General features: G+C 35.3%; 1 protein-coding gene across 1 annotated transcript in view; it reads left to right on the top strand.

Moving 5' to 3' along the window:
• The first annotated feature begins 756 nt into the window (after window positions 1-756).
• Window positions 757-14530, top strand: part of LOC126978414 (uncharacterized) — a 29025-nt gene continuing 15251 nt past the window's right edge. The window contains exons 1-10 of the mRNA XM_050827186.1: window positions 757-1010; window positions 3961-4112; window positions 5050-5236; window positions 6281-6526; window positions 6986-7114; window positions 8066-8195; window positions 10465-10604; window positions 11691-11845; window positions 11938-12122; window positions 13925-14088. Coding sequence (XP_050683143.1) covers window positions 983-1010; window positions 3961-4112; window positions 5050-5236; window positions 6281-6526; window positions 6986-7114; window positions 8066-8195; window positions 10465-10604; window positions 11691-11845; window positions 11938-12122; window positions 13925-14088 — 1516 coding nt within the window. The 5' untranslated portion in view covers window positions 757-982. The remainder of the gene's footprint in view (window positions 1011-3960; window positions 4113-5049; window positions 5237-6280; window positions 6527-6985; window positions 7115-8065; window positions 8196-10464; window positions 10605-11690; window positions 11846-11937; window positions 12123-13924; window positions 14089-14530) is intronic.

The following is a 14530-nucleotide window of genomic DNA, read 5'->3' as shown; positions in this document are numbered from 1 at the left end:
AAAGAGATTTTTTTTTTATTTATTTATTTGTATAAAGAAACTTACAGCTATTTATATTACATAAAATTATGATAATCTATCAATATTACACTAGCCGAAAAAGTTGCTAACGATGCTTATTACATAGTGAAGTTTTAAGACTTATTAAAAATAATTACAAAAGAATTACAAAAGTTTAAAGGGCCAATAAATTCACTGATACAAATATAACCTTTAGTTACCAATTTTTTTAACAAAAGATACGAAATCGTACTTATTACATCGAAATATGTCTATGTGGTTATAACAGTCAATGTAATTTAAACACTACCCGTCTTATTACAAAAAACTTAGATAGATCTGGTTTTATAGATGGGCCGTGTTTTGTAATAAGACGGTACGTGTCTCTACCACGGAACAGAAAAAGTTTTTTCTGTTCTGTGGTCTCTACCTTATTTTAATTCTAAAGGCTAACACATCATGAACCGAAATATATATTTTTTTTAATGCCAAATGGCAGGAAAAATATCTTTATTCTTAAATCATCTTTTATTTACCACAATATCCCTAAGCGCATTAAAATCTTTTTACACAAACGGCTATTACATATTGTATTCGTTTTTAGTTTTATTATGACATTGAAATTTCAAATGACACTTAAACAATAATCTAATAGATACGTGTGTTGATTTCAAATAATTTAAATAAAACAATAATGGAAGAAAATAAATCATCCCTTCCTAGTGCCAAAATATCTAAGCGTGTCACAAAATCTAAATTTGATAAAACTGATAATGCTAGAGGTGATTGCTTGGACTCCAGTAGTTCTTCGCATACCCAATACTTTGCTGAAGAAAAGTATACTAAAGAAATTAAGAGGATAACTACTGATGAATATGTTGGTATATCTGAATCAATCTCGGGGTCGGATGATTCATTTCGTTGCATACATGGCCCATCGGGGAAAATATACACTGAAGAAGGTCTTTTAAAAAGAAATTTGATGAAAAATTTGGATACAACTCTTGTTGGTAAGTATGCAACAGTATTATTGGGCTCTATGTGTCTAGTATATATCTAGTATGTATCTAGTGGCGTAATGCAAACTGTAATAATAATAAAAAACAAATTTGTGGAATCGATTTTCACCTGCATTTTCCCCGAACCGATCCCAATATACTATCTACAGATAGAGATAAATTACTACCTTCTACTGTCAATAAGTCGCTCTCAAAAATCTGAAGCTGTCCCAATATACCAGATAAGTCATTCTTATCGCCTTATATTGGGACGCGTGAATTGTAATTTCGATACAAACCTCTATCGCTGATAAGCTAGTGAGTTACCGTCGATAAGTTTATTGGGACAGAAAAGTCAACGATAGTTACGATTTTTATCTCAAGTAGGCTACAACCCGAGTTACACTGCACATTGGGACACACTCAAGACTTCATACTTCCAACCTAAAGGCCGGCAGCCCATCTCTTGAGCCCTGGTGATGCGAATGTCCATAACGCCGTCCAAGACTACCCAACACGCGAGTTTCTTGCCTATTTGTCCCCTCTTATATAAAAACATATTTACGAAGTGTCTGTGGTGATCTAGGTTGGCAATTGAATGTATTTCCGTAGACCTATAAAAAATACAATATTTTGTTATATCTCAAAGGGCTCACTCAGCGTTTTCGTTGAAAACTCCCAGATGACTTATTTATTCCGACACCTCTAAAAAAATCATTACTGTATTAAAAAATTAATAAAATTAATAAATTATTAACAAACTATATACTAAAACCTTCCTCGAGAATCACGCTAACCATTGGTGAAAACAGCATGAAAATCGGTGCAGTGTTTTCGAGCTTATCGCGAACAGACATAGAGAGACGCAGCGGAGGACTTTATTTTATAATATGTACTGATGTAGATATATGAGTTTGGAAAGGTTCATCAGATCAGATCCAGGTCTTACAGAGGGTCATCAAGAGAATCCAGAAAAAGACAGCTTCCATGAACACAACAAGGCGACCTGACGCCGCAGACGGCCCAAGAATACGTGACAATTTATATATGTTTTGACAATGTATCAAAATACGAAGGACAGTGAACTAACTCCTCCTAAACGGCTGGACCGATTTGAATGTTCTTTTTGTGTGTGTTCAAGTGGATTCGAGGTTGGTTTAGATTCACAATTGAAATACCTTCAAAAGGGCTGGACCATTTTGATGATTTTTTGTTTGTTTCCGTGAATTTGAAATTGGTTTAGGTTCTCCATTCAGTCCATATGTATAATTCTCCTGCCCATGTGTATGTTAGTGAACACATACTAACGGCTGGACCGATTTTTAAAATTTAAGACGTGTGTACAGGACAACGTCTGTCGGGTCCGCTAGTATATATATATTATATGGTAACCGTGTCTGCTATGTATAACAACAGTGTACATATCTTAATAAAATACTTACACTTAAATAACACAATTTAATAATAATGCAGTGATGACCTTAAATTTTTAAATGCTTGGAAATCTTTTGCTTCAAATTATATAACGATTCATGAAAGACGTCCAACTCAATGCGACCATTTATTAAATTAAATGAAAATGCACTTAACCGGCGACTAAGCCTGGATTTGATTTAGAGGAGGTGCTATGGAAAATATTGGATAATTTAGCTCTCGGATACTTGTCAGGGGTTTTAAGTACAATACGACTTAGTAGGTACTTATAATTAACTTTATGAGTGTTTTAAATAAAACATAGGTCGCACTGCACACATTAACCTCCTCTCTCTAAATTTGATCATGTTCAGAGTTTCCAACAGATGGCGCTACACTATACTGTTGCTGTTATTAGAAATACGCTTGATACATTTACAATTCAGCGCTTCCAATAATATAATGATATCGGATCAGACTTTCACACACTCCCTGTGAAGACACAAAAGGACACAAAACGAAAGTAATCTAAATATTGTATTGAATGCAGCCTTCCTCTGTTTCATTCGATGTTAAACTTTCCTTCACCCACATATCCTTAAATCTGAGCCCATATTTTATTACGATTTCTCGCGTGCCTGAAGGTATTGACCTGCAAACCTTTCTATTGTCTATGTCTAGAAGGCTTCAAAGGTTAAAACTAGGTCTTGGAAACCGTTTAAAGTAAACAATAACAATTATCATGCTTTAATTAGAAATAACCGAGGTCTTTTTGAATTTACAGTAGCTGTTTGCTACTAAGGGGTAACGTAGATTGATGCTAAAGTTGTGAAGTGCGGATTGTACATTCCGGGGTCAGGTTGATTGTACGGGGTCATGTCACATTGATCATTTTGTAATACTTGGGGTATCTAATTTCATGAGTTTTTCTCACCCGAACACCGATCATAAATCTAGATTCCAATATGTCTGGACTGGTATATAAAGAATGGCGTCTTTAACTCCAAATCCATATATAAATATTTAAAATATGCAAAACATATATATACAGAATTGGAATAAGAGATCTCCAAAACGGTCTGGAAAACGTATATTGAAATGTAAACGGCTTAAATAATAATTGTTAGTGGTCACTAAGGTTATTGTCTATTGTTTTTACTGGCTCGACTTCTCCCAACATACCGTAGATAAAATGTTGATCCAAAAGTGCTTTGTTTAAGCCTAGGTGTATCGTTGAAGAAGAGGCGGACACAGACAAGTTAAAGTATGGCTCATTGCTCTCATGAATTATGAAAGAGATTCAGGATTCAGGATACAGTTTTTAATAACATTAATAGCATAGTGTAGCATCATCTGTTAGAATATCTGAATTTTTAATATTTTATGCAAAAAAGACAGCGATTGTGGTGGTACCCACCTAGGCTACGCTCTGTGAAAGGAAGAAGAAACTGGTGTGAATATTACATTAATTTAGCAGTTGTTCTTAGCTTCACAACTTAACAACCAACATGTATTTATCATTTTCATAATGAAATTTTCTCGTTTTAAGATCGCAAATGGACTGACAAATGTCCACCCTCGCAAGATTGGGATATCGCAAAAGTGTTAGAATTCTTGGTCCAAGATCCAGTTGGATGCGAACAGTTAGAAAGATTGGAGATGTATTTGATGGACTATATAAAAACCGCGGAAAATGGCTTCGTATCCTTTTACATATTTGTGAAATAAATAAAAATACAACTCTTACCACTTAAATCGTATGTAGGTTGTAGCAGTTTTATGTGGTGCCTTGGGTACATGTAAGAGCTTAGTCGAAACCTTATATATACCAGGAATCATACTGCAGTCATTCTGGACGCGTTTTTTCTGCAAACTTCAAATGTATAATGGATACAAAATAAAATTTAACCAATAAAAACACTACTCAAATGCTATCTCTGGTGTCACAAGAGTGCATGCTGGTGATACCATACTCCTATTGTGGCGATGTCATTTTGATTAATTCGGTTAATCTACAAATTTGCACTGGTCCTGGTATTTAAAAAATACGTTAAATTCGTCGTAAGGGAATGTCGTTTATTCTTTCTTGTTTATAACTCATATGATAGACTGTTCGATATCATTTGCGAATAATCCTTATGAATATGTAGTTAGTAACTGAGCGATAAAAGTGAATATTCAGTATAACGAGCAGTACTACTACTAGTGCCTTATTGGTGTTAGTAGTATTAGTGGGAAGTGTGTATGAAATAATCATCATCAGCCGGAAGACGTCCACTGCTGGACAAAGGCCTCCCCCAAAGATAAGTAGTTCTAGCTCTTCAGTTTGTAAAGCTTTGTTTCGCTTACAAAATAAAGAGTGATCACCGGCCACGCTTGTTCTTATTTTTATATCCGACTTAATAATATTCTCGATTCGTTTAGTGTGTTAAATTACTTTTGAAACAACTTTGTATTTTTTCACGTTGTTATTGTCAAATCATGATTTTGACATTTTATTTTATAATGCTTTTTTATCTACATAATATATAATTATAATACAATGGCGTTTGAACGTCATTGTATTATAGGTAATATTATGGCTTCCTATAAACAAAAAAAGTCGAAATCGCAAAAAATTCTTTAAAATACCACACAGAGAATTGATACGCTGTTAAGCCTTTGCATAATACTTGAATATCTCTTGGAAAATGTTAATAAGAAACATAATTTTAAGCATATAGTGACGTTACTTATGAAAAACATGGAGAAACCAATATTATTTGTCGTATCATCGGATGTTGTGACACATAACAAAACTCTGCAGCAGTATTTTAGTTATTTGGGCAAGTATACATGCTTTATTATAAACATAATTAATGTCAATAAATAGTTGTAAATCAATTTTAATCAAGGGGCAGTTTGAATTCCAACGGTGTATATATTATTCTGTTTTAACAACCGAGTCTATATTTCCATACATTGTATCTAGCCCGCGCTATAACGTTTCTGTTTGCCACAACTATTATCCGCAACGCATTAACTGCATGAGGCTTGCAATAGTCTGTTAACTTAAATCATTGCTAATTCTCACTCTGTCTTCTTCTATTGACCTAAGTCAGAATGAGAAAAAACACTCACAAAAAGGGGGTTAAAATATTAACTCTACAGAAGTAGCATCGGTAACTTCATTACAAATAGAAAGGACAAGCGATATATAACTAAGGTAGATATAGAACGGGGTAAAGCTATTGATCTTTCATCTCTATGGCGTCACCCATTTTATTGTTTGCCCCATTTTCAACTTTGAGGCAAACAAACGAGATCTGTCATATCATCGACCTTGCGAGTAATATTTTTGTGATTTTATTAGCAGCTTAGGAGATTTGCAAACTTAATGTATTGCGTATTCAGTAATTACTTACCTAAGTACTCGAATAGTATTAAACGTTCGACGTCGAGAAAATGCATAAATTTTTCTTTTTATTTATGTCAATATGACTTACAAAACTGAGTTTGTCAAGTACTTGACCGAACATGTGACTCGATGTGAAGACGCACTACTCAGTGCGTAGTCTTGGTGTGGCGTAGAGACGTCGCTTCATTGTGTGTCTTCTATAGCATATGTCACGGGAGTGTTCCGATGAGCTGTTGGGCCTAATTAGGATATCATTCCCACAATCTGGATGTGTGACGCTCCTCCAAAGTACGGTTTTCAAGAAATTTTCTTGAACGCACCACCAAGCTGTCGAATGGGCTTTTTTGTGCGGTGTTTCCATATCGATACGACATGGGTACTTTAAAAAAAGCGTGTGCGCTTGTGATTCCTCTGTGCTACAAGAGGATGAGGGCGCTACAACTTAATATTATAAAAAAAAATACTGTTCCAGGTTATCTTTTGATGAGCTTAGAAGATGACCACATGTTCGATCTAATATCCCGCGCAGTAATTTGGCAGATGAGTTCGCCTAATCGCTGCAGGGTTCAGGGTTCTGTACGGCCGTGCCACGTGTTGGCTGTGTGCAATACAGTGTTTCATGAAATGGTGGTCAGAATGCTCGCTGTCTCAAGAACGAATAGATACGAGACGTTTCTCAAGATTGCATGCATTCTAGCTTGCGACTCCTACGATAGCTGTAAATATTACTAATAATTAAACAAGTTTCATCATAGTTTTACGAACACACAAAGCACAAAGAGACTAGCGCCATCTAGCATCAACTAGTAGAATCGTTATAGCACTTTTGTTAACATCCTCTTGACACCTTTACCGGTCGCTTGAACCAAATGCTTGAACAATATTCGTGTCTACCATCTTGGTGTCGGCTCCTGGGTGTGCCCAGATACCACTGGAACCTACGACTTGGCTACGACCTAGGACATCATTAGTGCTTAGTGTTTGGACCGAGAGCTTTATGTTGGACCTAGTGCTAGTGAATAAAGTCTTCAAAAGAGTCAGCAGGTCTGTCTCTCCAAATCCTTCGAACCCTAACTCGTAACAATACCTTTGGTTTGTTTTTTTGGCATCATAATGATTCATTCGTATTGTAGTCAAACAGTTCTTAATGTAGTTTTCAATCCATTTCTTATTTCAGGTATTGAAATGATGAAGCAAAATATAGTAGAAAATCTGTTCTATCGCTTCAACCCGTATTTTCCTCATAAAAATTTGCCGGCCTATGAAATTAATCCAAAGGATCCACAGGATATTAATGTTAAATTAGGTAATTATTTTTGTAAAAAAGAATCTTGGGCGGTAAAATTAACTTACGCGAGATTAACGCTGATTCTAGGGTGGATGAGTATTCAATAAATTGAAACTGTACCGCTCATGATCTGGGCGAGCCTATATACACTCATGCGGTATGTTGAATAGTGAAGATAGAAAATATTATTGAAAGAAGAGTTGATTTCATTTTTTAAATGTCTTGACTATGAAAAGCGAAAATGTGAGATATTGGTGTGAACTTCCACATGCAGGTCGATGAAATTTCGTTTTCCATTCAGGCCCCTAGCACACTTTCGCATTTTAATGTTCTATGAATGCAGAATAACATATTTAAAAAATAAATTGGTCTTCTTTCAGTGAAAATTTTCTTTCAATATTTAGTTCGCTTGAGTATGAGGTCCTATGTTATTGGTAAAAAAGATGTTGTTCTGCACAAGGTCTTCACATATCCCCATACAAGATATTTGATTGAATTCAAATTGAGTCACTGAGCAGGCCAATCAAAAACTCAAATATCGTGCTCTTTTTTAGACGGCAGACACTTGCCGAGATATATGAAAAAGTGTAATATCGTGCATATGGGTCATTTCCAGGATAATGACAGGTTTTACAACTTTTTCACGGTATATTTTGCACTCACGCTGCCTTGCCAAATGAGCTGGTGTCGAAACGAATTCCTACCCACACCGAAGTTGTGCCGCCTCGGTATGAGTGAAGGTGCTGTAGGCAGCTGAGTATGCGTGAAACATGGAGTAGATCCTAAGAGAGAGCGAACAGAAATAAGTTAGAGATACTGGGCTTCGGTCCGCCTTAAAAAAATAACAAAAATATTTACAGGTTACTAAATCAAATGATTGCCTAAAAAAATTTTAAGGTTTCACTTTTAAATTGGATCATTTATATTTTAATGTGAAGTAAGACTAGTAAGGAGTTTCGTTTCCAACAGGTGATAGCAGTATTTATATGACGACTACAATAACCTTGTTACTGGTACTTTTAAAAACAACTTTAGATTATTTGAAAGATGATTGCAAAAAGCATCTATTGTTACCGTGTCCCGATGAATACTCTATCAGGTAAGAATTGTTTGTTCTTGAGCGTCTAATGTCGGCTTTTTAATGATGCTGTACATATCTTATGGTGACTGGAAAATAATCGCAGTTAATCCTACTTCTATATCCTACTTCTATATGCTGAGATGGTTTGGACATGTCGAGAGAATGAATGAAGAACGATTGACGAAGATAGTGTATAAGGCCAGTGTGAATGAAAGTATTGAAAGGGGTAGACCTAGGCGGACGTTTCAAGATCAAATCAGGTACGTCTTGAAAAAAGGCCAGGTCAAGAGTACCCTAAACCGGAGAGCATGTATGAAAGGAATAATGAAAGTGGACGAAGCGAAAGAAGTATGTAAGGATCGTAGCAAGTGGAAAGAAGTGGTCTCTGCCTACCCCTACGGGAAAGAGGCGTGATTTTATGTATGTATGTATGTATGTATCCTACTTCTCTAAAATACCAGCAGCTGACGTAAAACAAATATCTAGACTTGTAAATGGAGAGCCGTTATTTTCTTTCGGTTATACTGCGAAAACTACTGAACGAAAGTAGAAATGCCTATATGACATTGCATTACTTATGGCAACCCATACAATGAGCGGGCGCCGGGTCATGGTTTGCTGTTTCAGCACTTGTATTCATCTAAGCCGAAATTGAAATAATATATCATGTATTCATTTAAGTTCCTATTAACTTCCATATCTTAGCTGGGGAGGCATCCACACTGCACCTCCATCTCGATCAATCCTGACCCACTCTCTTGATTTCACTCCTGGTGTCTCCGATGTCCTTCGCTTCGTCAGTGACAGACCGCCACCTGGTTTTCTGTGGAAACGTTTGCGTTTTCCTCGAGGATTCCAGTCAAGGGCTTGCCTCGGTATATGGTTGGAATCCTTCCGGAGTGTGTATGCTATCCAGCTTCATTTGCGACGGTTTATCTATTGGCCGACAGGGACTTTATGACAGCGTTGCCAAAGATTATCGTTGGAACTTCTGTCGGGCTGATGAATACCGAGGATATTGCGAATGAATCGGTTATCGTAAACCTGAAATAGATGAGAGATGGATTTTGTGACCTTCCACGTCTCACCCATATGTATACATATCCATGGGTATGAGACTTATTAACACCACGCATTAAAAGTTTTCCCGAATCTCGAAGATATCAATCAGGTGCAGAACTAGTTTTTGAAACTCTAGCTGTAGATAGTGTTGTACTTGTACACGTAAGCACAGGTTATTGTTTGGCGATTCTTCAATCGACGAACGCTCGAATTTATTGCGAGGGGTCGAGAATAATAGTCACATAACACCTTGGTGCCTGTTCAGTCCTGTGTTTGGGGATTTTTTTATCTTTTATTTTTGTATTGATAATATACCTTTCCAAGTAATTAGTTTTATAATATAACTGCTCGCATAATACCTTTACTTATTTTAAGTATAGTCGAATAGATAGATATGTCAGCTTGATGTGTTAACAAGCGCTACCAACGTCATGAACTGCCAAAAGATATCCCAATCAATAATTACATTTATATAACTGCTTACTATGTTATTAACGTTATTTTATATAATTTCCACTTAAATTAGAAATAACTATAATAAATAGCATATAATATTCAGATCTTTAGTTAACTTGATCCGTGTAAGTTGGTTGACAGTACAGCAGTGCCGACTAACAGTGGGTTGCATCATCCCGGTTATTGTGAATTAAATTAAATTAAATTATTATTATTATTAATTCATTTATTGTGAATTCTAAGGGGTAACGCTGCCCAAATTGTATTGAGTCAGTTATTATTATAATTATTAGTGGAAACTGTAAAATACAGATATTTCCATTTAAAGTGCGTTTAAATTACGAACCCCTTGTATACATATTTTTTTTTGTGTTGTTGTTCTTTTTTGACATACGTCAAAACGTTTGAGTAATTTTAGTGCATCACTTTACATAAACTGTATAAAACTGTGTAAAATTCTGAAACTGTTAATAAAGATTTAAAAAAGTGGCAGTGCGTTTCTTGTCACTTCTAATTAAAGATCAACTTTTCCGAAATGGTGGTAAATTTTTTTACATTAATAAGCGACATTTTGAGCTTATTTATAACATTGCGCGCTCGTCTCTCAATAGTCTCCCTGGTAGCTGCCACATGAATTCATTTAATGATATCCTGTAGGTTTATACTTTATACTATGCCATGTAAATGCTTTTTTTATCCTCTGGTATTGCACAATCAACGTATATAGTATAATTTAAAAAAAAGTTTAAATCTATTCTGTCTTCAAAAGGTGCTTCATTTGGGTCTATCGCTATGAATGCCGCGCCAGGGACCACAATAACGTGAGGAATTCATTAACGGTCATCGCTGCGGCGCTGTATAAATGCTTCGGTGAAAGACTGAATGGATTCTCCTCGGTTTTAATGTTAGGTTTGTCACCTTAAATTATCTTCGATAGTGAACACTTTGGCAAGAGTGGAAGAAGGAAGCGATATTTAAACCACATTACCATACATTTAAATATGTTAAAATCATATTTAAGCAGAACAATGAGTCGTCTAGGACAGACGTAAACGGCAAACGGGGCTTCGGGCAAATAGGAAAGAATAGGTGTTGCGCAGGGTTTTATTTTTGGTCCTTTCGTGCTTCCTATATATAACCGACTGATGATATTCCTCGTATCATTAAATTTGAGTGACGCGCAGATATTGATGATGGGGCGAATAAAACAATCTCAAAGTAAGTTTGAGATGAATAATCTCCTCTTGAACAGTAAAATACAAAGTAATAACTACAGCACATACAGTAAAGAAACGAATTAACGTTTGTACAACTACGAGATATTGAAATAGTTTCTGCGTTGCGAATAGAGCAGCTCGTGCTATTTAATATCATCTTGGTTATAGACATATTGTAATATATATATATTACAAAATGTCTATATAATATATATGTAGTAAAATATTTAACCTGAGCTAAGAAATGACACGATATCTTCACCGCAATTCATTTATTACCAAGTAGAGTCAGAGGTTGATAGTAAAATTTTTGGTTTTTAAAATACATTTTATATTTACTTTTGGTAGGAATATTTTTAACGCACATATTTATACAGTATCATATTTTATTTAATGTTTTACATGAATAATTATTTATTTTATCTCTAGGTAAAATGCAATCATTTATTAATACAAAATTTATATATGAGTAGGTATAATTACAAAAATTGTCACACACATTATTATCATCACAATATTTCAAATCTATATATTATCTTTTGGTTACTAAAATAATACATATAGCGGTACATTATACAGTAAGGCAAGTTTTGCGTGTTGTCGACTCTATGTCATAATTTTCATTTAATGTCTGGCGTGACGGTAATGCGAGATCTAAGTATTTTCGCCTTGTCATGAGTACCCAACGTGACCAACGAAGCATTGATAATAAATAATTGAATCTGACGTATCAATAAACGTGGCTCGTTATAATTTTGTTAAGTTTAACCACTTACAGATGTCCTGGCGCTTTCTGTGTTGACAGAAGTTCCTCGGAGGAATGACTGGACAAGAACAGTTAATATGAATACCAATCAAATCGATGTTCAGTTTAAGAAACTACTTATTTACTTGTCCGTCGACTTTATAAAAACGTGTCCCTCCAACTCATTTGTAAGTACCTACACGTATACTATTTGAGTGTCTAATACGCTGATAGTCAAGGCGACAGAGGGTGTTGAATTAATTATTGCTTTGTTTGGTAGATGATTGAGTCACAGTGCTGGCTATTAGGGCTGATGTGTCTGATCGATCCAGGTCTGTGCTCTCTGAGAGCTAAATGGTCTTCATCGTTGTATGCGGAAATTCGGAAAGTAACATTACAAGCACTCGTGTGCACTTTGCCACGAATGTCACCGGCGCTCATTAACAGATATGGCATCATGAGAAGGTATCACTATATTATTGTTTTACTTTTTCGACAGCTATTTATGTAGATGTTTCTTTTGTGTATTTTCTTCGACTTGTATGTCTAAAAATGTACTGAAAGATGACGTTTATAACTTAATAGTATCATTGTCCACCAAGGTTGTAATTTGTAGACGCGACGCGAAGTCGCACGCCTTCAAAAACGCGAGTAGTAATGTCGGACTTTGTCCATACTGTTTTATGTATCCATCGGTCCTACCTAGTAAACAAGAAGATTTAGTAAATTAAATTGAATACAGATATCCATTTGAAGTATTTTAGGTACAATTTTAAAAATAAATCGGTGCTTACCGCCGTACGCCGTAGTCGTTTAAGGAATACTTAAATGCTTAAGTAAAGCATTAAAATGTTCACTCCTATAGTCGCCTAAGGATTCCTTTATAGGCCTAATCAATACTTACTTTAAGTATCGTCGATGGATAAGGAATTGTTTTGACGTGTAAATATTGAGATAAAGGTGTCTATTTCTGGAATAATAAATGCAATATTCTTAATAATTCTTATTTAATTTAAATAATTAATCAGTGATTAATATTTAAATTCAATAGATTAATATAATTCATTACATTTTTAAAAGTTATTGATAGTTCACTCATTTTCTTTATGATAAGGCTGTATGGTAGATACGTCCTCAACTAAAGTGAGAAGGCTTCCATCGATTTCTGTGGAGGTACAGAATAAGAAACCTCCTGTTTTAAACAGGCTGCCACGTTCATTTGCTTTATAAACGTAACTTATCTTTTGTAATGAATTTCAAGTGTTTATGAATAAATTTCTGTGCTAAGAAATTAATTTGTTTTATTATTTTTTATACTGTTATCACAAGTAATTTATCGATATCCTATTGAATATGAAAGTTCAGCTATATGCTTACTTAAATGACTCCTTTGCTAAGGAAGTCAAAAGTTTCGTCTCAGGGATAGAATTTTCCTTAGTAGATCACAGCATACTTAGCTAAGTAAGTACTACATATCACTAAGGAACGAATATGAGTGCGGCGGTTAGTTCTGCAGCATACGCGGTCAAAAAGATTAGACAATTAACTGACATAGATACGGCGCGATTAGCTTACTTTAGTTATTTTCATAGTATTATGTCCTATGGTATATTGTTGCTGATATTAATCCCAATTCCCATCTTTGTAATGCAGAAGTGTACTATTCGCGCCATTTATAACCTAGGTACTAAAGAATAATTAACAACAAAATTTAAAACAAAAAACATCTTAACTGTGGTCTCTCAATATATTCTTGATAATGTAATGTATGTTCAGACACACATAAGTGAAGTTGCTAGAAACTGTCATATGCATAATATTAACACCAGGAACAAACAACGTTAGTAAATCTTTTGTGGGGCGATGCTTATGCTTTTACAAGAAGATCCCAGAAAATGTTCAAATCAAATGTATTACGAAATTTTAAAGAAAAGGACTACGGGTTACTATAACATAAATAAACTATTTTAATAATACCACATGAATGGAACGACCGCCCTCAGGCTATTAAATAATAAATTTTGTTGTACGATATTACATTGTAACCATATTCTTATGAAGACAAAGAAGCCCGCTGAGTTTCTTGCGCCCGTTCTTCTCAGGTCTGAGGCATATTTTTGTGAAAGGGTCAAAAAGTCTTTAAAATAAAATTTTGTGGGACTTGTTTAGAATGTTAAGCTACTAAAAAGATAACTAACTTATTAAAGACTGATAAACTGTTTTTGTTCTATGTTGTGTTAACTTAAGTTCTACGTTGTGTTTTGTAGATTGATGTGGTATATAGAATGGTATACAGAGAGCCCATATGAGCTACCAGTACTGTATTGGTGTGTCAGAGTTCTCCAAGTGTCAATACACCGCAGAAGTGATGCCGAAAGACGCCAATCGTTACAAGACTTGTTCGATACACACGGGATCGTTGTGTTGATGCGTTTGTATCTTTTTTTATATAAAGTGTTGTGGTAAGTATCCCCGACTGCCACGCGGGTGGCCGAGTTTTCATATCCCCTACGTAGAAGATGAAGAATATTTTTTACTGAATAAATTCAGCAATATCCATTGTATTCCTACTAGTCTATGATTTACACGTTTCTCAAAGACGCCCGAAACGGTTATTTAGCAAAAACTAGGCTCACAAGTGTTGTGGTGACATTAAAATACCGAGACATCGCGGGAACTTGTGTTATAGAGTCTTCTCTCTCGAGAAGGTCGCAGAATGAGGTAAATTGAACCTTGTCCAATTTAACCCCCGCAAGACTCAAGTTTGCGCGTTTACCACTAGAAAAACCTCATTCTTCCCTTAAAGCTTCGCCTAGTACCGGAATACCGGGACTTGAAATCTCGAGCGATTGCCAATTCCGTGGCCATCTGGA

Source organism: Leptidea sinapis, chromosome Z (genome assembly GCF_905404315.1).
Source record: "Leptidea sinapis chromosome Z, ilLepSina1.1, whole genome shotgun sequence".
NCBI classification, from domain to species: Eukaryota; Metazoa; Arthropoda; class Insecta; order Lepidoptera; family Pieridae; genus Leptidea; species Leptidea sinapis.
The sequence above is the reverse complement of the archived record's forward strand: the minus strand, read 5'-3'. Positions and strand labels throughout refer to the sequence as shown.